The sequence below is a fragment of the Misgurnus anguillicaudatus genome, chromosome 16, assembly GCF_027580225.2.
Source record: "Misgurnus anguillicaudatus chromosome 16, ASM2758022v2, whole genome shotgun sequence".
Classification (NCBI taxonomy): Eukaryota; Metazoa; Chordata; class Actinopteri; order Cypriniformes; family Cobitidae; genus Misgurnus; species Misgurnus anguillicaudatus.
The window spans coordinates 10,367,192-10,391,191 of NC_073352.2; the positions used below are offsets into that span (position 1 = coordinate 10,367,192).

A 24,000-nucleotide genomic window follows, 5' to 3' on the forward strand; every position below is an offset into this window, starting at 1 on the left:
TCAATTTCTCATTAATCAACAATCACATGGCAGTTGCTTCGATGCATTTAGGGGTGTGGTCCTGGTCAAGACAATCTCCTGAACTCCAAACTGAATGTCAGAATGGGAAAGAAAGGTGATTTAAGCAATTTTTAGCATGGCATGGTTGGTGGTGCCAGACAGGCCGGTTTGAGTACTTCACAATCTACTCAGTTACTGGGATTTTCACGCACAACCATTTCTAGGGTTTACAAAGAATGGTGTGAAAAGAGAAAAACATCCAGTATGCGGTAGACCTGGGGGCGAAAATGCCTTGTTGATGCTAGAGGTCAGAGGAGAATGGACCGACTGATTCAAGCTGATAAAAGAGCAACTTTGACTGAAATAACCACTCGCTACAACGGAGGTATGCAGCAAAGCATTTGTGAAGCCACAACACCCACAACCTTGAGGCGGATGGGCTACAACAGCAGAAGACCCCACCGGGTACCACTCATCTCCACTACAAATAGGAAAAAGTGGCTACGATTTGCACAAGCTCAGCAAAATTGGACAGTTGAAGACTGGAAAAATGTTGCCTGGTCTGATGAGTCTCGACGTCTGTTGAGACATTTGGATGGTAGAGTTTTTGGCGTAAACAGAATGAGAACATGGATCCTTCATGCCTTGTTACCACTGTGCAGGCTGGTGGTGGTGGTGTAATGGTGTGGGGGATGTTTTCTTGGCACACTTTAGGGCCTTAAGTGCCAATTGTGCATCATTTAAATGCCACGGCCTACCTAAGCATTGTTTCTGACCATGTCCATCCCTTTATGACCACCATGTACTCATCCTCTGATGGCTACTTCCAGCAGGATAGTGCAGCATGTCACAAAGCTCGAATCATTTCAAATTGGTTTCTTGAACATGACAATGAGTTCACTGAAATGTCCCCCACAGTCACCAGATCTCAACCCAATAGAGCATCTTTGGGATGTGGTGGAACGGGAGCTTCGTGCCCTGGATGTGCATCCCACAAATCTCCATCAACTGCAAGATGCTATCCTATCAATATGGGCCAACATTTCTAAATAATGCTTTCAGCACCTTGTTGAATCAATGCCACGTAGAATTAAGGCAGTTCTGAAGGTGTCAATCACAGTATTAGTATGGTGTTCCTAATAATTCTTTAGGTGAGTGTACATATCATTCTTAAGAACAAGAAAAGAGCACAAAGAAGTAATATTTAATTTCTACAGTTTAATGTATGAAGAAGTTGCACAACCATCACAAGCAGGCAGTCAAACATGTAAAAAGTAAACATTACATAAATTACAAAAACACCAGCCGTCCATAAGCAAACTGAACCCAACCCTTTTCCTAGTTTACTAAGCAGCTTGTTTTCAGTAAGTCTTTCAAAAAGTCTCAATAAAGACTATCACTTAGATTCACACTGGCTCAGTTTTATTGAGGGTAGAAAATGTAAAGTGGAGGTGGAATGGGAGATCAGGTCTAGGCAGTTTAAACAAGCAGCTTTTATGAGTAAAACGATGGTGGAAATGAGCTTGTGGAATGTAACCAAAAGTTTGTTTGGTTAAACCCGTGTCTACAAATCTACCACATGAACACTTTGGTTGGTTTGTGTACAGCAAATGAAATGGAATGTTAAAAACTGAGCTCATTAACTGGACAAGCTCCACCCACAAAACATGTTGAAGCACTGGACCAATCAGATTCGGATATTGTGAATTGCGAGCTTATCCGATGTAGATGCGATGGAAATCATTGGCACCGAAAGCGGCATTGCACTTCGGGCATTTCCTCTGACGGGTGTCATATCGTGTCTTGACACACTCGAAGCAAAAAACGTGAAAGCACTTTGTCAAAACGGCGTCTTTCACGCGTGAATTGCAGCATGGACACGTCAACCGGGCCTGTAACAGAAAAAACAAACATTAACTACCACGGCAAATCTAATTCTGGTAACCCATACAAAAATATGATGAATCATAAATGACCTTGTAATCGTTGATTTCCTCATTGAGGATCTCATCTCCATTGCGAATATTCTCAGCAGGTTTCTTTACATTCTCTATTTTCCTGCGTAGCTTAGATATATCCTCCTGAAAAGACACATCGCATGAAGTGCAAAACAAAATCAATACATATTCAAAAGAGTATAAACTTACAATTAGGATATGTATAAATGTTTTAGTTAAATTCATACATACATACAAATGTTTCTTAAATATATATAATCTTAAAATATATTTAAATATATATATTTTATTTTGTATGCAATTAATCGTGATTAATCTTTTGACACACCTACTTGAAATAAAACCCTGTAAAACTTTTGATTATGGCTGACAAATGTTACAGCCAAGACTGAACTAACCACAGCTGATCAGTGTTCACGCACCTGTGCCCGTCGAGCATTGAAGGACTCTTTCTCACGGGAGATGCTGTTCTCGACCACCTCCTCTCTGACAGCACCCAACCTCTGCTGTACTCCTTCCAACTGAGATCGCACGTCCTCGGATAGCAACACCGAATCCTGTGCCTAAAACAGGGAAAACTCTCAACAGCATTCCTCAAACCATAATGTGTGGAAATTTGATCTGTGTCACACTAATAGACATATATTAGATATTATTTAGGTTGTGTCAAGAGCAGGGATGGGTGATATTTTGTCATTTGCGATAAAAATTATGAAATCGAATCGGCTCCCTATACCCTTAAATAGTGCACTATTTGAGGGGACGGCCATTTTGTAGTGGTGTCTTAAATGATAGTGCCATAGATATGTACACTAGATGTCGCCTTGGCTATCATAGATATGTATAAAGGCTAGATGGCTCAAGGCGGAGTCCCTAACGGCATCACCCGGCGGCCATCCTAGGACAGGGCGCCCGCTCACCCGCAGCGCCGAGCCCAATGGTGCAGGCACCCCCAAATGACCACAACTCGCTCAACTCTCCACCGATTTTCAAACGGTTTGGGTTTTTACAAACGTTATTAACGTGGCTATAATTCTGGATGCTTTAACATGTTTCATGAATTTATTTTTTATTTTTAGTATAGGTATGCAGTGTCATTGTTTATAACAAACCAAACCGTTTGAAAATCGGTAAAAAATTAAGCAAGTTATGGTCATTTAAAAGTACCTGCATCATTAAAACTCAATGCTACGAGTGAGCGAGCGCCCTGTCCTAAGATGGCCGCCAAAATGCGGACGTTGCACTCAATTGGCCAGCAGCGCGGACGAGCCATCTAGCCTTTATATCTATGTTGGCTATGGCAGTTCATTGGAACGAATGCTTCAAATTGAGCCGCCATCTTGAAACAGGGGAGCCCTGAATCAGCGTCATCGTAGGCAAAGGTGTAACGTAAATAAAATCACCATAATCATCATGAATGCGATTTTCTAGTTTATTTTTGTGTTCGTTCCAACGGTCAGACATGTATTTAGCATTGAGTCCAGAAAAAATTAAAAGTGTTGATATTATGAAAATCTATTTTTTCTTAATATAATGCATGGGTGATTCTCACGAAACCATTGAAACACCACAGCACTAATGATTTTAGCTTTAAAATGTGTAATATAGTAACATTACAAAGCATCAGAATTAACACAATACTGTGTTCTAACCTTGCACAATGTGTGATTTCAACATAAGAATTTATAATTGTAAATTTTATCTCATTTTCTGCTGAAATTCTCATTACCGCAATGTGTCCGGCTGTGTTTGAACATGCGTTATGTTGTAATTTAATCAAATTAACACAAAAATATTAAGAAAAAAAATAAATGGATGTTTTGCTAGACTACTTTAGATGACAGAAAAAATATTTACTGAATATTCATGTATAATAATAATGAAGAAAAATTAGGAAAATGATGTGTCCATGCCTGATGTTCTCATCCTCCGCAACACTTTTTGAGAACAGTTTAAGCACACATACAGAATTTTAATAAAGTTTGATTTTGAGTGACCAAGCACATGGACCAGTTACTTCAAGATGGCTACCAGGTAAGATCATTTTTTTACAGTTAATTTGAAATATTGTCTTGTCAGAATGCTTACACGACATTTTGATTATCATTACCGCAACAGATGCTTATTAAATGTTAATTTAACTAATAGAAGCATAATACTTTGATTTTAAATGCATGTGCAGAATCTCCAAATTATGTTCTTTCAGGTTTGTCATGTCATTTTGAAAATATGTCAGTGTTGATGTTTTCTGACTGTTGCGGTAATGAGATTTTTTAGGACAAATTTTTTAAATTATGTTACAAAAAGTGTTAAATGATAAGTAAAAGTTTTTAAATTAATGTTCCCATTTACTCCAGACTTCGTTTTTCAATGTCTGGTGGGAAAAAAAGTAAATTTAAGCAATTTTTACATTTTCATGCTTCACATTTTTAAAACCAAGTTTTTGTGAGAATCACCCGCATAGTGCTAGAGCATTACCTAGCTACTTCCTATGACAAGACCCCTGTTCCAAGTTTTGACGTATGCTTAGAACCCCAAGGCGACATCTAGTGTATATATCTATGATTCAATCCCATAATGCACTGCAATAAAGAATGTACAACCTATGTTCAATCAAAGACTAGCGGCTATCCTTTTACTGTGAAGGCCGAAGAATATCAATTTTTTAACGTGTACACATGACGCTATATTCATCATCAGAAGAGTGCGCATGTTCTGTACACAAACTGCTGGATATTTGAACCGCACATGCGCCTACAAAAGAATGTAGTATGTCGTAGGGCTGCACGATAAATCGCATGCGATACCACGCGCATCACGTCAGTAATGCCGGTTCCTTGATTAGTATTAAATCGCCATCAGCTGTTTTCAGATGGCTCGACATTAACTGCACAGAGCCGTAGTTCCCTGACAATTTGGGCCATATCGCATACCTATCGCAGGCAATACGTCCGCGATAATTAATGCGAAATTGCCCCGATTGTCAGGGAACTACGGCTCTGAAAACAGCTGATGGCGATTTAATACTAATCAAGGAACCGGCATTACTGACGAGATGTGCGTGACAAACACATGCGATTTATCGTGCAGCCCTAGTATGTAGCCCAGGAGATGCATTGCATTTTGTGCACATGCATTGAATGTCTGTGATTATGTACAAGTAGGAGTCAAATAAACTATAACTAAAAAATGACTATACTTTTGGCTTTTTGCGCGTGCCAAACAACTTAATTCAACAAGATTTTTTGATGCTGCATGTTTGCATACCTTGCGTTTGTTCATCTCTAATGCTTGTGTGCGAAGAGCCAGCTCTCTTTCTGCAGCGCTGATGGTGCCCTGCAGCAGGCGCTCTTTCTCCTCTAGCTTTCGTACAACTTGCAACTGAGCATCAACCTACGAACAATTAAATATATAAAGAGCCATATAGAGTTAGTAGTGCAAAACATTCATACATCCATTCTGCAAAGCTGCTTACCCTCCGCAAAATAATTATGAAATCTAACCAAACCATTTATATGTGTATGTTTTCTATTTTTCTTTCTATCAATATGCAAAATTGAAAAGCATTAGTAGTAGTAGTGATGTTTGCCCTAACAACCAACACTCATAGCAATCCATTAAACATGTTTTTTTTTTTTACAATAAATGTAATCTAAAAATAAAAGAACAATAAAAGTCCACTAACCTGTGTTTTTAGTGTAAGCAATTGGTCGGCTAGCTCCTCTTTCTCCTCTTTGAGAAGTTTGTGGATTTGGTTGGATTTGATTCGCTCACTCATGAGTTTGAAATTGGCATCATCTTTCTCTCTGAGCTGTTGCATAAGACGAATGTTCTGCTCTTGCATGTCCTCAAAGGCCTGACCGGTAACATCCATCTCGCTCAGCAGCGCATCCTCCTCCTCCGAGAAAAAGAGACTGATTCAGAATCTCCAGCACAATGTTTGATATTTTTTAAAAGCACAAACACAGATTTAGTCCCAGTCTTATGTACAGTCCCACCTGCTTAGCGAGGGAAAGTTTCTTATTAAGAATATCGATCTGCTCTTCTACTGAACGAATCTTTCTCAGAGCCTCTTCATCTGCCATCTTCTTTCCTTCTCTCCTCTCCTTCTCCTCCAGCTCTCGAACCCTCTGCCGGAGCTCCTCCGCCTGTAAACACATACGCAACACACATTTTTACTACTTGTATTATTTAACTATAAAAGATCGAAGACATTCTTGTTGAAAGTCTTCGTGAAAAGTGTTGCATGCAAGTAGTAATTAATCAAGGCTAATCTTTCGCAGAATCATTTGTACTGCGTCTAATAGACCCCTTCAAGGTTTGTAAACATTGAATGATTATTGGATGCGCACGCAGCATGGGGTCAAACTGTTCATACCATCCAGGCTTTATAATTTAATCTAACAGGGCTGAAAATGATGACTTACCTCAAATGAAGTGAGCACTACAAACACAAGCCTCTTTAATATTTGCATTGTCCCAGTCTGCACGTTAATTGCTTGCAGAGGCAGATGTTGTATTTTTTTGTTTTTGAGATTCTGTATGAATCGCGAAAACTTAACGGAAGACCTGGTGCGATTTTCACAGCCCACGACGTAAGTAGGCATTTTTGACGATACCGAATAATACACAACTCAATCTGCTGTAACGGCTTTTCTGACCCTGACATGCGCAGTGGGAACCGCCTGTGACGTGAACCGTGAAGGGGTCTATAATTATGTATAAATATATAAATCGATTTTTCCCTGTATATTTATAAAGTATTTATAATTATATATTATATAAATTAAATATAAAATGTATATACCCATGTAAATATTTCTTAAATATATATATATATATATACACTTGCACCTGTGTGTATTTATATACACACATATATGATGTAAACAAAAACTTTTATTCTGCAAATGATTCGTCGCGATTAATCATTTCGCAGCCCTACATGCAAGTAAATGCACATTACATGCACAGCACTTTATGTTATAATTTTGCTGCTGTAGGTTTTTCAACATAATAGAGGTAAATAAAAAATTTAAAGGGCACATATTGGGTAGCAAAAAAGCGCTGTTTTCATGTGTGTACCTTTAAATGCAAATGAGCTACAACTCCTCCCTCCCTTACCAACAAACAGCGAGCGCTTTCAGAGACAATAGTATCTTCAGCCACATTAGCGCTACAACGTGGTAACAAAGCTTTTGGGTAAAATTTAACAGGGGCCGTGGGCGGGGCTTAGTCAGCGTGATGTCACATTAACAAGAAAATCAACACAGTATGACGGTCTAATGACACATTTATGTCCAAATATCTTGTAAAAGTGTATTTTACAAACTATGTGCCCTTTAAAGACAAAAATTGAGATTGATGTCGCTGCTGATGTCACTATGAGATTGTTGATGTCATGTGACTGATCTATTACTCACCTCTGACTTGGTCTTCTTCTCCGCTGCCATCAGTTGTACTTTGTCTCGCTGCTCTTTTGGAGCGGAGCGGTACATGTCCAACAAAAGCTTCATCTCCCTCTGGGACTCTTGGGCTTTCCTGCATCAGCATCATCATCATCACAATCAACTTTAGCACCATCAATGATCTCTATTAACATGTGGTGTAACTTACTTAAGCTCCACCCTGACTATTTTCAACTGCTCCACCTCCTTCCGTTTAGGAACTCCAATCACAGCGCAGCGTTCAGGCGCTAAGTCTTCTGATTGGCTGCTGCTGGTGCTGGCTTTATCTCTCTCTTCTTTCACAACTCCGCCCCCAGTACTACCACGGTTCATCCTCTCTCTTTCTCTGTGTTCCTTCTCCTTTTCTTTTTCCTTATCCTTATCTTTCTCCTTTTCCTCCTCTTTTACCACAGTCTCTGTTTCTGTACCCAGTTCTGTCTTAACTGTTACACCTGATGAGAAAAAGACTGAAATTTAGAAACACATGCTGACAGTAAAAATTTAGCTGTCACATGACTTTCTTTCAAAACAAAAGAGCACGTAAGAAAATATTACCATGGTATAAAATAAAAGGACTCCCTTAGCAAACAGTACTGATTAATAATTAAAGCTCACATAACAAACGCTGTTGTTGCTAACACACACACACACAAAACATTATCCCACTCTTTCTGGATAACTTATAATTCACTACATGTTTGTGTCGTTTACACAACTCCGCTGCCACCCCATATAAACAAACTACATCCATTGTTTCCATAACGCTGGGTTCTTTGGGTTACATTTTCCCTCATAAACAACAACACACTTCTTTGGTGACTTTGATTTTGTGTCAGCTCTTGGTTGGTATGTGTGCGCTATATATAAATGCCCATATAAGGACTTCCACTATACTTCCTGCATTGCTTTTTTGCACAAATATCATCTGTCATGTGTCCAAATAAAGCAATAAGCCTTAAGAAGCAGTGGGTTACCAGTGCATTTTATGACAGCTAAGGGGCGTTGTTAGGCACGACACGAAGCAGAGTGCCTAAAACCCCCTTAGCTGTTGTAAAATGCACTGTAACCCGACTGCTTTGCGGGGCTTATTGCTTTTATAAAACGGTTACTTCATACCCATAACGTTAGCAGGACTTCATAAAATAAAACACAAATAAGTTATAATTATATAAGTACAAATATTGCTCTTCCGCCAAACAAAGTAGTTCCTCAGAATCGAGTGTGGCTGCAACAGAGCGCAGTTCACAAACAACACAGACGCAGCAAAGACACAATGAAAATATGATTAAAGACTGAGATGTTTATTTTATAAATCAACATTCATCTAAAATATACATTAACATTTATATCGTGCAGCTGTTGAAGTGATGATCAAATATGCTTGGAAGCATGATTAACTCTTTCCCCGTCAGCGTTTTTTTTTTTTTAAGTTGCCACCAGTTTTAGTTTAATGCCTTACAGAAGAATTATCTTCTTTAAATAAACATAAAATATCAAATGAAAGAACAGACCATCCGCTTTCAAAAAAAAAAAAAAAAAAACGTTTCATCCTACCTTCATTTGTTCTCTTATCAGTTATCACCTCTTAAATTTTTTAGCTAAAAACGGCGATAATTCCATTTTTGTGAAGAACTTTTGTAAGAGATCATATTCAGATCCTGATCAAAACTTACACAGTGTTTTTAGTGTTGAGTGAATGCGGCAGTGTTTAAGTTGGGTAAGATTGCCACCCAGTGGATAGCGGAAATATGAATTTAAGGTAGACACTACTCTGGGAGCGTTTTATCTTTATTGATGAGATGACTCAACAATATTTATTGACATTTATTTGGATATCGCCATAATTGTGCAATTGTAGACATATAAAAAATATGATTAAAGACTGTAGTGTTTATTTTCATAAATCAGTACGCAGCAACAGTGGCGCAGTGATACTCCTGTAATGCGGTCTGAACCATGAGTTTACCGGGGTATTTTATCACGGCTTAAAACGCGTTTCAACCAATCAGAATGAAGAACCAGAACTGCCCGTTTTATAATGTTATATTTGAGCATGAGGAATCAAACTGTGTTAAGAAGTCAGACTGGATAAATTACCATTAGACTTAAACAATTATTTTGATAATCAATAAAAAAAGATTAATCAATTATTGACTCTTTTCGCACCATTGACGAGTTATCTTGTCAATTAAGAGAAAACATTTGCATGCTGATGAGGGTTTATGTTAATCTGTAATACCACGATTATCCACTATTTATAAAATAACTGAAGCAAATTTGTTTTTACTAATTTTAAACTCTGTGTATGTTTTGATAATCGTTCTGAATCTGATCTCTAACAAAATGACATTACAAAAATGCAATTATTTCTGCGTTTTGCTAAAAAAATATTATTAAAGAAAAATACCCACATTTAAGAGTTTATAAACAGAGAAAAAATATAGATAAGATGAAAGTTTTTTCCGTTTTGTTTGTTTGGAAGCAGAGGGTCTGTTCTTTCATTTGATATATTTGTATGTTTATATATTTTTAGAAGAAACTTTCCTGGAATGCATTTTGTGAAAGTTTTGTGAAAATTACAAAAAAAGCTGGTGGGCAACTTTTCAACAGAAAGGCTGGCGGCGAATGAGTTAAGAGAAAACATCTATCAAATTAGATTTTCACTTCTAGCTAAATAAAACCCTAAGATGAATTGGATCAACAACGCGCCCAAAATGACCACGTGGATCACATTCAAACTTGTGTCCTAAATAAAAGCTCCTTACCAGTGGTGCTGGGTGTAGCCGAGCCGCTATCTGTCTCTGTCTTGATAGAAACATCACTTGTCTGTGCTGGTGTAACTGGGGAGGTGATCTCCTCCTTCACTTCCAGCTCTGTACTTGACTGCGATTGGACAGCAGCATTGCCTTTGGCGGCACGGAGCTATTAGAGACCAATAAAAACTCATTATTAACATAAAATCACATTTCACTTTCTCACGGTGACTGTGATGGCTTGTGCACTAACCTGGTTGAGCTCTTGCTGAGCCTCTCTCAGTCTAAGCTTATATTTAACCACCTCTCCTTTCATCTGCTGGTTATGAGTCTGCAGTGTACTGATCAGATGTCGCATTTCACGGTTTATAGGGCCTAAATGCAAAAAAATTATTAATTAAAATAATGATCCAAGCAAACCCACAAAAAACCCCAATGAGAAATGTAAGTTTACCTGCTTGTTCATTAGCAGCTAGTGTTTGCTCAAACTCGATCCTCAGCATCTCGTACTCCTTGCGCACCTGTGCTAAGGTGTCCTCCAGCTGAATCACTTCAGTACGGACCTTACGCTGCAGCGACACCTCATCATTCTGAAACACATATTAACAGATAAACCACGAAACACAAACCAGAAGAACTTTACGCTAAAGATGCTAACTGCAACCAGAAACTCGATCAGAAGTCAACTCGATTCTGTCGATCAGAAGCATTTCTGAGGGAACCTACTTCCTGTATACATGTGAAAGTCTGTACCTCCATGTGGTCCAGCTGGCGCAGACGGGCGGTCCTGGTCGTATTGAGTCGTGCTTTGGTCTCGTCGAGCTGAGATTTCAACACCAGAGACTCATTGTAGAGCACCGAGAACTGAGACTGCAGACAGCGATACTCTGCGCTTTCTCTGGCAACCTCCTCAGCCCTGGACAACAACTCCACCTGACGACAAAACAGCACATATAACGCACTCAATCCATCAATACATTTGTAAAGAATCTGAATGAGCCCCAATTTATATGATGATTCAAAACTGCGCCTTGAAAAATTTGGTCTGTGTGTATTATCTGAGTGCTTTGTTCTGATTGGTTGAGAAATGTTCTATGGGTGTTAATTATTTTTCTGTAAACCGCACACCTAACCTGTCAAATGTCTTAAAAATAGGCACCAGAGCAATGTTTGTGTTAACTGTGGTATAAGCGGAATAATTGACTCCAGTCCTTTGAATTATTTGAAAATAATGCACACCCGTGGTGTAATGGCACTTCGCTTCGCACTGCATTGTGCATTATTTTCTTAAACTCAACGACCCATCGTCAATTATTCATTACTTGAGGTCTTTTTTCAGCAAATCAGAATTTTCAGCATACACTGACAGAAAAATGGTTGAAAACATGGTCCCTATCTGTCACTGGGGCAGAACCGATTCAAACGTACACCTTTATACCCAAAGAGTTCATATTAGTACCTCAGAGGTACATATTTGGACCTTTTAAAAAAGTACTGCCCCAGTGACATCTGCAGGTTTCACAAAGTCAAATTTAAGACATTTTCAGACATTTTTAAGAGCATTATGCATTAAATTTAAGACCTATATCACCACAATAAAATCCAATTTTATAGTCCAGTGTGCATGCGTCCATGTGTTTTTATTATAGGGGTGCACCGAAATTTCGGTTGCCGAAATTGGCATTATCGGTTTCGGGACGAAATAAAAATCCAGCCGAAAAAGTCAGCTGAAAATGAATGTCAACCGCGCCCCTCCCATCCGTGCGCTAGCGCTTGGGTTTCACTCACGTTGATCAGTCGTCTCCCACCCCTCCCCTTCGTGCTCAAGCAGGTTTCACTCACGGTCAAGCTGTTTGCACGCGTCTGCAAAGATTAAGCATGTCTTGATGTGTAAACTTTAGAGAGAGTCGCGCTAAAGTGTCTCATACTGTAATCCATTAAAAAACATTTGGCGAATAAAGCAATGAAACACAACGTAACGTTTTTATGTGGAGCGACTGTTGCGCTGTTTGGGATTCACCCTCCGTCTCTATGTGTGCGCGCGCGTTTAAGTGCCCTCAATAGTGCACATAGGAGAGAGAAAAAAACAAGCAAACATAAAATCTCTCTGTTATTGATAGGGCACATATAAACAAAATTATCTCCACAGTATTTTTTTTTCTTATAAAAACATTTGTTTATGTCTTAAGTGTATGTATAGATTACAGTCAGATTAACCTGCTTAAGTCTGTGTCATTAATGTTAATCAAACAACCCATGACAAAGAGACAAATAGCTCTAAAAATAATAATATATTTAATTTATTGTGTAATGATTCATTTAATTTGATTTCTGTACCCAATGCTAATTTCAGACATTATTAATGTACAACTTTTTTTTGTAAATGTTTGCAATTTCTTTATTGTTTATTAGATTTTTCCCACCTGTTTTTGCTGATCGGACAAATAATCTGATCTGTGCCTCAAAAACTGTAATGTGATCCGAACTGTGAGTTTTTATCTGTCACACACCCCTAGTAAATTTAGTACACAGTGATAGCCATAAATGCAATTGTACTAATAATTGGCATAATAATTTCTTTCGGTGTTTCAGTTTCGGTTTTTCGGCCTTGGATTCCTTTTTTAGGTTTCCGGTTTCGGCCAAGAATTTTCATTTCGGTGCATCCCTAGTTTTTAAGATCTTTTTTCTTTCATAACAAAAAAATATTTTTTTCTTGGGGTGTGATGAGACGAACCCCGCAAGACGAAATGACAAGATTTGTACAGTTTGCTGATATTTTTATCCCTTGATACTTCAGAACAAAGTTTTAAGAAATCCTCAATGATGAAATGTGTTTTAGAATGAAGACAAATTTAGACTTGTTTAAAATAATTTAAGACCTAGAACAGCGAATTTAAGACTTTTTTAAGGCCATACATTTTGATTTTAAAATTGAACACTTTTTTTAAGACCCACATGGAAACCCTGTCTAGGGACCATTTTCTGATTGTTTTCTGACAGTCGACAAAAACTATTATAGCGTTTCTATGAATCGGTGTTATGCGACTAAAATGTAATTTTTTGGCTAGCAGTAATTCATTCCAGAATCCATGGAGACAGGTGTGTTCGACTTCATACGCCACCGTGCAGACCGACATGCAAATGACAATAAAATACAGCGAGAACTGGGGGGGGGTCGGGTCGGGTCGATCCAGGCCTTTTTTGCTGGATCGGATATCAGAATAACGGGGCCGTCTCATCTCGGTGCGTGCTGTGGGCGTGTTCCTTTAAGTAAAAATGTACTTGAACTATTTATTTGCTCAGTCCTATGTCCACTCAAAAACTGGCATTATTAATAAATATTTAAGAACACTTACCTTCTTTTAACTTGCATCTCATTTTAAATGAGTTTTACTTTTTACATGATATTCTTCAGATTTTGTGTGTATATGTGTGTGTATATTTATTTATGTGTGTACACACACACACACACACAATTCAAATGGATCAAGAAAAATACTAGAATTGGATCGGTATCGGTCGATACTCAGAATTTAGGTATCGAAATCGGATCGGCAATGGAAAAAGTGGATCGGCCCACCCCTAGCGAGAACGATTTGAAAGCATACAGAGCTTTCAAATCGCTCCCGAAATCCCGAATCGCTCTTGCTGTATTTTGATCTCATGCGCTTGTCGGTTCTTGTGACACCATATGCATCAATGAAGTTGAACACACCTCGTCTGTTTTGTCCTCCAACCAAACATACCATGCCATATTTTAAAAATCATTATGTGACTTTGTTACGCTCGTCAGGTGACCTGTAAATTGCAGTTTTGCGATAAATTCCTTTTTTAGTTTTGCAATAAATTCCTTCGAATTGTTCTTCGAATTGCCTGAAAAACAACCTCAACTTTTTTGTGATATACGGGAGTTTATGCAAAATTGCTGTGTTTTTATTTATTTGCACAATTTGAAGGTAATGGAAATGCAGCTAGTGTAGATGTCTGACAAGGATTTTGAAATGACACAATACATCCTTACAAACTCTAACAATATGCAATTTAATGTTCCCTAAACCTTTTTTTATGAAATTGGCAGATGATTTTATCAAAAGTGACTTACAATGCATTTATTGTAGGGATGTTCATTTCAGTAAATTTTCCCCACAGCTTGTTATCTGAACATTAACTATTAAATGATAAGATTTCAATATTAAATTGTCATTGGGTAAAATACAGTTGACGGTTGTCTATGACCCGATAAACACATAAACATTTTAATTTTTAATATTTAATTTGAACATGCAAACAGCAGCAACAGATCAACACCAGAACCAGAACTCATACATTATCAAATTTTCACGCAACATTACATTATCAAAAAGAGGATTCATATCCAAAGGCGGATTGTCTCAGTGGCCATTTCTAAAGCAGTAAACATATCAAAAAGTTTTGCTTTCTCTGTTTGTGCAAAAAGCTAGATGTTTATGGTCAGGGTCTAGGAAAGAGGCGATCAGCAAAGGTCTGTAAGGACGTGTGCGTCTCCGTGCAGCTTCCAAACCATACTCAAGCACGGACACATATGCAGTAAAATAAGACCACCAGGGCAGCAATAATTTGTGTCTTTTACAGGCCATTCATAAATTAAGGATAGATAATGGCGAAACGTCTGTAGGCATGTGTAGACACGCAGCGTGCGTTAACAAATATTTTTTCTTTTAACTGATAATATTAATCTGTTATTAGGGATGCACGATATATCGGCCGACATATCGTTATCGGCCGATAACTGCTTATTTTTAATATTATCAGTCTGATAGAAAAATTAGGCCGATAAATGAATGCCGATAAATGATGGATTATTTTGGTTTGTTGAACCACTTCACTTGCTCATTGCTGGCCATGTGGAGTTTTGATTGGTGCTTTCTGTGACATAGCACGAAGATGACACGTGTTGCAGGCTTAAGAAGAGTATGCTAGTCTAGCGCAAAGACAAGATGTCAGCGGTCTGCAAGTTTTTCATTGTGAAAGTAATATGAATATTTATCGGCCTATAGATATCGGTTATCGCCCCCAAATTTAAAGTAGTGATAGACCGATATATCGGCCGGCCGATATATCGGGCCGATATTTGCGAGTTTTATGTGTATCGGCATCGGACGATATATGGCTGCCGTGTTTGCCGATTTTTCTGGAATAATTTACAGACAGAGTGCTGGAACCCGCAAGCGATTGCAGGTCATGTGACTAAAAACAACCAACCTTTTCACGACAACATTGAAAGCTCGGCTTAACAGCTGATCATAGCTGAACAAAGTGGGGTTTTTTTTATCTCTATGGGGCGGTTTCCTGGACAGGGATTAGAGTAGTCCTAGACTACAATAAATGTAAGAACTGTGCAAACTAATAACATCTCTTTTTAACAACATGCCATTTTTTACATAATTTTTATGATGTAAATTGAGTGAGCAAAACCAGTATCGGCTCCAAATATCGGCTCAAGAAAATCGGCAGCCTGTATCGGTCATCGGCTAAGGCTGATGAAACAAAAATCGGTATCGGCACTGAAAAATACATATCGGTCGATCCCTCATTTAAAGAGTTATCGGTATCGGCCAAAATGTCCATATCGGTGCATCCCTATCTATTATAAATTCTCACCTTCGGTTAACCAGTCAAAACCTAATTTAATGTATACATTTTATCAGTATATGTATTCCCAAGGACAATATATGCAAGTGATCAGTCATTTTCCACTTCCAAAAGTTGAATATCAGATTTAATTCCATATTATTTGACAGCGGACTTTCAAGGTCTTTAGGTGAACCTAACAAATAAATGTTTTTTACCTTCATGTTGTTGTTCTCCTGATAAACCGTCTGCAGATCTTGTTGGAGTTTCTGAAGTTCACTCAGCCGATTCTCCGCCAGCTCCCTGTTCTCCTCCAACTCACTGTTCATCTCCTCAAACTAACAGGGGGCAAAAAGATTTAATATGCATCAGTGTTATAAGAAAAAATTCATGTATGCATGTCTAAAACAACATTATTTAAGCACCTGCCAAACACTGTTAACAACAACAACAACATCAAATACTATAGATCATTCCCTATGACAGAGTCAGACATCACAGAAAACGTTTATTAATATAAATAACCAACAAAATGTTCAGCTTATGAAACCCATAATGCACGACATATTGAAGTGTAAACATTTATGCCACAGTGATGCAAGCGTTCATGCATGCAAGACTCTTTTACCTTCCTTTTGTTGATAGTGATGGTCCCACAAACACTGCTTGCTTCACCACACACCTTATAACCTTTACTGTTTACCTAGTTATGACGAAAGAGCACATAAACAAATAAAAACATTTCTACCAGACTGTATGACAACAAAAATATGTTGCATCTTTCAAATATTTGTTTAGTTTGGGATAAAACAGCAAAAGCCTTTATTTGCAAGTAAATATTTAAGAACAAAAAGTGTGGCATGGGTTTTGTGTTGACTTTAATGTAAACCACAGACACTTACCCTCTCCAGCACCTCTGTAAGGTGCGTGTTAAGGCGATTTTCCCTTCGTCTGAACTTCTCCATATCCCACTGCAGCTCCTCTATCAGAACCTGCAGCTCACTGATTCTGTTATCAGCACGGTTTGCCGCACGGCCCAATGAACGAGACTAAACACACACACACACATACACACCGTGAGCACTTAGTATGACAAACCCATAACCATGTTCACAAATCAAACACCAACCTCGCTGGTCATGTGACTGTGCTTCTGCTGGAGATCATCTGTCAGCTGACGGAGACGTTCATTCTCTTTGGTCAGAAGGGTGTTAAGCCGGACAGCCACATCCCAGAGACAGCCGTCTAAAGGGAACCACAAGATCAAACAATTCGTACTGAAAACATACAAATAACATGCAGGTCATTTCTTTTCATCATTAACTAGGGGTGTAACGATAAATCATGCGATTTGCTTGCCGCTCAATGAATTATAAAATGCCGCTACATCCAAGAGCAAGAGGGCGCTCTCGTGCAGAAAATGGAGCATTTCTCCAGCCAGCCTCAAAAACAGGGTACAAAATAGCCTATTACTTATTGCTATTGATGTTTATGAATGTACAAACCACGCAAACATCGTAAGTAGACCTCAGACAACAGTATAAAACAATAAAAACAGCCAATTCATCGCCCCTTTAAGACATTTGACAGGTTTAGGTGTGCATGGAACATTTCTCAACCAATCAGAATAAAGCAACTCCGTGGTATAAATGGCATTACAGTATTTAGTTTAAAAAATATATAAACTAAAATGTGCATTATCTGGCCGCAAAGCTGTCTTATGGCGCTTTTCCATTGCATAGTACCCCGTGGGTCGGGTCAGCTCACTTTTGTGGGCGTTTCCACTGGGTACATTACGTAGTACCCAATACTTTTTAGTACCAACTTCCAAGTGAGATGAGCTGATACTAAAACCAGGGTTCTTGCAGGTTTCAGCAAGTTAAATTTAAGACCTTTTTAAGACCTTTTAAGACCATTATGAGTAAAATTTAAGACCAACACGACACATTACTAGAAGCATTCAAATGATCTCAGAAATTCTTAAAACGTTCTATTTTTATTGATTCAGTTATAGAAAAATATAAAATGAACGCAGTTTTAAAACAGATAATCAAAATACATGGAAATACATTATGCTTAACTCTATTAGACCGCGAGTGTTGGCGCCGACAAATTTTACCCATAGCCCTTTAAGAAGAGACTTCTGACAATGGAAGCCCAGAAATGGCTCATAGTGAGCCATTGATATACATTGAGTTAGAGGCAAAGAGCTGTGATTTTTCTTAATTAATAGTCAAGAAATGCATTGATTTACAATATTTATACATCACACTAAAATGTGTAAGTAGTATTTTTATAAAATTCTATCAACAATGTTTTTTGACAAATAAAATGCACTTATATTAGATCAGTTAGTATGGTCAGCTGCTGGTTTGTGCCTAGTTTTACACTGCCTCATACAACTTTAAAGCTTTAAAATGCATCACACTCTGTAGTACGTAAGCCTATAGGGGAGGTTTCCCAGACAGGGATAAGAGCTTTCCAAACTTGAAAACAATTTGCACTGACATATCTTAAAATACATCAAAATGCACACAAGTAATGGTTTTAGTAAGGCATGTTTATTCAAACTAGTTATGTCATAATTAAACTAAGACCTAGTCCTGGTTTAAGCTAATCCCTGCCCGGGAAACCACCCCATAATGTTTAATGTACAACTGACTGTGTGCTGTGTATATATCTTGTGCCTGTTTATAAATATACAAAGAACAAAAGATCACTTTCAATTATTATTAATCTCTAAAAGCATTAATATATGCATTTTATTAATACAAGTTTTTAATAAATTAATGTATTGCATTTAATTGAATACAGAATCACAGAGCCAAAAAAACACTCCACCCATACATTTTATGCATAAATATGCACTATATACTGCCATCAGGTTTAATAGCCTCTCTAATTACACAATAACGGATGAATCTGCATTAAGAAAATGAAATTTACCATTAAAATGCTGTTTGATATGTGCTGCTAACGTTATCCACTAAGACCGTTTCTCAATCCGAAGGCTGTAGCCTCCGAAGGGTCGCATTTCTTATTTCAGAAATGGTCTTATTTCAGAATATTAACTTTGAAATTAACTTTAAAATATTGATTATTATTCTTAGTTAATCGTTAATTGTTGTAATATGCTTATGACTTGCGAATGTAATGCTCAGTACTTAAATAAACCAGGCGATGCCGTATGCAGCAGCCTGCCTATATGCGAAAGGGCTCTGATCTACCGCTGTTCATTTAACCGTAACTCCTGAAGCATTTGCGCAATCAAAACGTTTGAATTGTTCCTAAAAGACAATTGCACTTTTTTGAAATATATGGTTTATTACGGTACTTTCTTGCTTTCCGTCTGTCAATCGCTGATGTTTGTGCAGAGCTGAAGGGAAAGCGTGTTAGGTTCAAGTGCATCGCAGCAAAGACCAATATTAAGGTCTAAAATATAAAACTGTGTAACACTAAAGTTGACACGCTGTTGGTGGCTCGTGACTCGACGGCCCGACTGTTTAAGTTGATTTTCAATAAAGCAGCATTGATTTTTGTTCGCTTCTGTGTCCTCTATGTTTCAGAACCTGGCAAATGCTCAGGTAAGCCACGGGCTTATAAATTACCCCGAAAAAGATTTTTGCCTATACAGAACTAAGTTTAAGGATTGTTTCTCGCCAAACCCACAGTAAACAGTCAGATCACAACACCTGATATATAGCTTATGGCACGATTTGCGTGGATTATGACAAAGGGCAGAACGTTTCTTTTTAGAGACCCACCATCATACACTTTCTGCCTCCGCCACTGATTAAGTTAGTTCTTCAGCGTTTTAAATTACTATTTTATTTTCTGCGGACAACGCTTTTTGGGAATGAAAAGAGGTAAGAAATTTAAGACTTGGGTAAATTAAATTTAAGACCTGGGATAAAAATCTGGGTGTTTTTAAGACTTTTTAAGGCCTTAAATTTAACATTCTGAATTTTAGACTTTTTAAGACCCCACGGGAACCCTGTAAAACGTGACATGAAAACACTGTAGATCACTGATTGGTCTGAGAGAATAGTCACTAACAGCATATTCCTACAGCACAAGGAAACGTTATATGATATATTTGCTGTATCACATGTTCAGAGTTTGTCTCACCTGCACCAGACTCCATGTCCTTCTTTAGCTGATCTACTGTGTTCTTCAGGTTCTCGTAGATTTCAATCACACGGCTGGCCTGCTTACAGCTGGACTCCGCCCGCTCCTGCAGCTCCGCCTCCATCTCCTCACTGGTGCTGCTGGCCAGTGTGGCCAAAAATGAGCTCGGTCCCTCACCCTGACCTGCGCAAAAGATCATTAGCATATTTCCAGTCAAGTTAAAGTAATACACGTCAAGATAAAAGATTAAAACAATTATAAGCATAAGCACAGAAAATTGGAAGGAGGGTCGGCTGCTCATTTCAGTTTTGCTTACCTTTGGCTCTCTCTGGATTTGAGTCTCCATCTGGTTCTGGTGTTCCTGGTTCTAAACTCCGCCCTTCAGGTGGTTGGCTTTCTACAGGCTCACTTCCTGTTTGGTCATAGCGGCGGGCTATTAACCGCACATTCTCGTCAAACTAGGAAAGAGTGCATCACAAATCACTATTTAAAAAAATACATGTTTGCATCCGAAACAAATGTGGGATGAATCTTTAAGGTTGATTGTTTTTGATAGTCATCTAAATGCCAAAAAAATCTCAAACCTCACTTTAAGTTTCACGATAAAAATAAACACAAATGAATACCTGGTTCCAGTATCTGTTAAGAATCAGCAAACTCGCATCATCTGTCGCCTGACGGGTCTCCAACCTCTCGACTCTCTCTCTCAGTTCATCCTCAATCACCTACATCAACACAACAGGAAGAGTATTGTGTGTTTGTGTATAAATGTTTGTGTTATTCTCATAAGAGAAATCTGTATCTACCTGTCTTTGGTCTAGCGCCTCTCCCAACTTTCTGTTTTTAATCTGCAGAGCTTTGATATCCTGTTCCTCCTGCAAGAATGAAATACACATACATTTCAGAATTTAATTTAAACACTGACATATATTTATAAAGCAAAGCCATACACAAACACATAAACAAACAAAACAGCACTAAAGTTAAAAGACATACACGAAATTCATTCAAAAACGTAACAAAAAATTGTGTGCAGTATTAATCTAAACATTTAGATATAATCTTTTTGATCAAATTACCATGTCCTGTGAGTATATTCAACAAGCACAAATGATATAAGCCAAATGATAAGGAGGAAAGGATGGACATACAATATACAATAAAAAGTTGAGTATACAATCTATATTTTTTTGCTATACAACAAAAGTCTCACCAAGTTTAAACCTCCTCCCAGTTTAATGACGGTTTCTACAGCAGTGCTTCCACCGGATCCAGTGCTCATTCCCTCTCCATCCTCACCTCCCTTCTTCTTCTCTGGAGGAGCACCGAGGGCAACAGAGCCACTGGGGTCACAGGAACGTTTCTGACCTGACATCACGCACCTTCACCTTTAACAAAAACAGTTACACAAGGTTATAAAGTGTCACAACATCATAACAGCAAAACTCATATGACAATTAATATTATATTTTACGTGTATAATAAGAATAGCTCAATGTATATTTGCAGTACAAATGATCTACATTCATAACTAATAATCTATCTTTGACATGTATTTATTTTTAAACTACCAAGTTTTGCTTATATGTAAATATTAAATGTTTAATATAGAAAGACGGGCACATGTCATTGTCTATGTGTTTTGGTTTGTTTAACTACTTAGTAAGGATTTGTTTTGTTTTTAGAAGAGCAGCTAAAAGAAATAATTTAATTATTACATTGAGTACTAAATACAATGTATTATTATTATGTTATATTATACGTAGTGGTTACATTAATGTTGTGTTTTTGTTCAACATATTGTAATTTTTAAGCACTTATAGTAGCAACCAAAGACTGTCTGTCTATCCCTAATCACTACACAACTCACACTTACAAAGACAAAAAGTGGTATACTGCTAAAGTTAGTTTCATACTGTAATACCATATGATTGAATGCTTTCTATATTCATACAAAATAGTAATTACACCCTCAAGGGTATTTCAAAGAAAATAACGATACTACATCTATATAGCTGGTCTATTTTTGTTACTGAACACTTTAACATACACTTAATAATACGTTAAGACGCAATAAAGCTACATAAATCTAATTATTTTATTATAGGATGTATTTGGTGTAAAACCACGACGAGCCGGTGAAATTCCTAGTAAAACCTCTCTGATCAATAAGAGTCATTACGCTGCTGATAAAGCACTGTAATGCATAAGTGCAATAATAAAGTACAAATTTACGATCTAGTGTTAATACCTTACCGAGTTTTGATATTTACGTGTACAAAATGAATTTGTGGATGTTGCTGTTGCGCTTCATCCAGCGGCCGGAAACGGAGCTCTGCTTCTCCGCTACTGAAAGCCGAACATGATGTGTCATCTGAACTGAACAGCGCCGCCACATGGCCGAAGGATCATATAGACCAGAGGTCTCCAACCTTTTTGTATGTAGATGGCTACTTTTTTTATATGTCTACTACTCAAAACATTTTTCTTTTTTATTTTACTTGTTGATATGTTTTATCATTGTTAAAAATGTTAACATACATAAAATAAGCCAAGCTAATATAAAAAATATGCAATAAATAAATATTAAAATGGAGGCTATTAATAGAATCTGCCTTGTTGGAGACCAATGATATAGACAATATATTTGTAAAGGACAAAAAAGTTTGCTTTTCAAGTTTTACAGTAAAGGAGAAATGACTTTTAAAAAGTAAGGAAAGGATGATGTCCTTATTCAAATAAAAAATACATCAGATTGGATGATTGTGGATCATCCAGAATTGCTTTTTTGTATAAAATTGTAATTGTAATATATATATATATATATATATATATATATATATATATATATATATATATATATATATATATATATATATATATATATATATATATATATATATATATATATATATATATATACACACTCACCTAAAGGATCATTAGGAACACCATACTAATACTGTGTTTGACCCCCTTTCGTCCTTTAGAACTGCCTTAATACTACGTGGCATTGATTCAACAAGGTGCTGAAAGCATTCTTTAGAAATGTTCGCCTATATTAATAGGATAGCATCTTGCAGTTGAGATTTGTGGGATGCACATCCAGGGCACGAAGCTCCTGTTCCACCACATCCCAAAGATGCTCTATTGGGTTGAGATCTGGTGACTGTGGGGTCCATTTTAGTACAGTGAACTCATTGTCATGTTCAAGAAACCAATTTAAAATGATTCGAGCTTTGTGAAATGGCGCCTTATCCTGCTGGAAGTAGCCATCAGAGGGTGGGTACATGGTGGTCATAAAGAGATGGACATGGTCAGAAACAAAGCTCAGGTAGGCCATGGCATTTAAACGATGCCCAATTGGTACTAAGGGGCCTAAAGTGTGCCAAGAAAACATCCCCCACACCATTACACCACCACCACCAGCCTGCAAGTGGTAACAAGGCATGATGGATCCATGTTCTCATTCTGTTTACGCCAAATTCTGACTCTACCATTTTAATGTCTCAACAGAAGTCGAGACTCATCAGACCAGGCAACATTTTTCCAGTCTTCAACTGTCCAATTTTGGTGATCTCGTGCAAATTGTAGCCTCTTTTTCCTATTTGTAGTGGAGATGAGTGGTTCCCGGTGGGGTCTTCTGCTGTTGTAGCCCATCTGCCTCAAGGTTGTGCGTGTTGGGGCTTCACAAATGCTTTGCTGCATACCTCGGTTGTAACGAGTGGTTATTTCAGTCAAAGTTGCTCTTCTATCAGCTTGAATCAGTCGGCACATTCTCCTCTGACCTCTAGCATCAACAAGGCATTTTCGCCCACAGGACTGCTGCATACTGGATATTTTTCCCTTTTCACACCATTCTTTGTAAACCCTAGAAATGGTTGTGCGTGAAAATCCCAGTAACTGAGCAGATTGTGAAATACTCAGACCAGCCCGTCAAAATTTCTTTCCCATTCTGACATTCAGATTAGAGTTCAGGGGATTGTCTTGACCAGGACCACACCCCTAAATGCACTGAAGCAACTGCCATGTGATTGGTTGATTAGATAATTACATTAATGAGAAATTGAAAACGTGTTCCTAATAATCCTTCAGGTGAGTGTA

The 24,000-nt window shown here is 37.8% G+C and overlaps 1 protein-coding gene across 3 annotated transcripts; it reads right to left on the reverse strand.

The window, feature by feature from the left end:
- Positions 1–1,203: 1,203 nt before the first annotated feature.
- On the reverse strand, positions 1,204–22,309 carry rnf20 (ring finger protein 20, E3 ubiquitin protein ligase). 3 transcript variants are annotated; one of them, XM_055178111.2, is made up of 22 exons: positions 22,153–22,309; positions 21,110–21,284; positions 20,703–20,771; positions 20,523–20,621; positions 20,213–20,354; positions 19,897–20,079; positions 16,898–17,013; positions 16,671–16,817; positions 16,397–16,471; positions 15,987–16,106; positions 10,912–11,091; positions 10,613–10,748; positions 10,412–10,533; positions 10,171–10,327; positions 7,575–7,857; positions 7,382–7,499; positions 5,957–6,106; positions 5,644–5,853; positions 5,226–5,351; positions 2,381–2,521; positions 1,977–2,081; positions 1,204–1,892 (listed from the first exon to the last, which is right to left on the reverse strand). In XM_055178111.2, exons 2-22 carry the CDS (start codon positions 21,269–21,271, stop codon positions 1,716–1,718), a joined length of 3,018 nt encoding a protein of 1,005 aa, XP_055034086.2. In that variant the 5' UTR covers positions 21,272–21,284; positions 22,153–22,309; the 3' UTR covers positions 1,204–1,715. The 3 variants fall into 3 exon arrangements, with proteins under 3 accessions (XP_055034086.2, XP_055034084.2, XP_055034085.2); XM_055178109.2 differs by having other exon boundaries at positions 5,644–5,856; XM_055178110.2 differs by having other exon boundaries at positions 5,644–5,856; positions 22,170–22,250.
- Between the last annotated feature and the right edge of the window lie 1,691 nt (positions 22,310–24,000).

Bases quoted from the DNA above. Each gene is read 5' to 3' on its own strand.
- rnf20 (XM_055178109.2), bottom strand. From the start codon at position 21,271: ATGTCAGGTCAGAAACGTTCCTGTGACCCCAGTGGCTCTGTTGCCCTC. The intron at 6,107-7,381 runs GTGAGTAATAGA...ATGTGTTTACAG, and splicing joins AGAAGAAGACCAAGTCAGAG to GCGGAGGAGCTCCGGCAGAG. The intron at 2,082-2,380 runs GTGCGTGAACAC...GTGTCTTTTCAG, and splicing joins TCAATGCTCGACGGGCACAG to GAGGATATATCTAAGCTACG.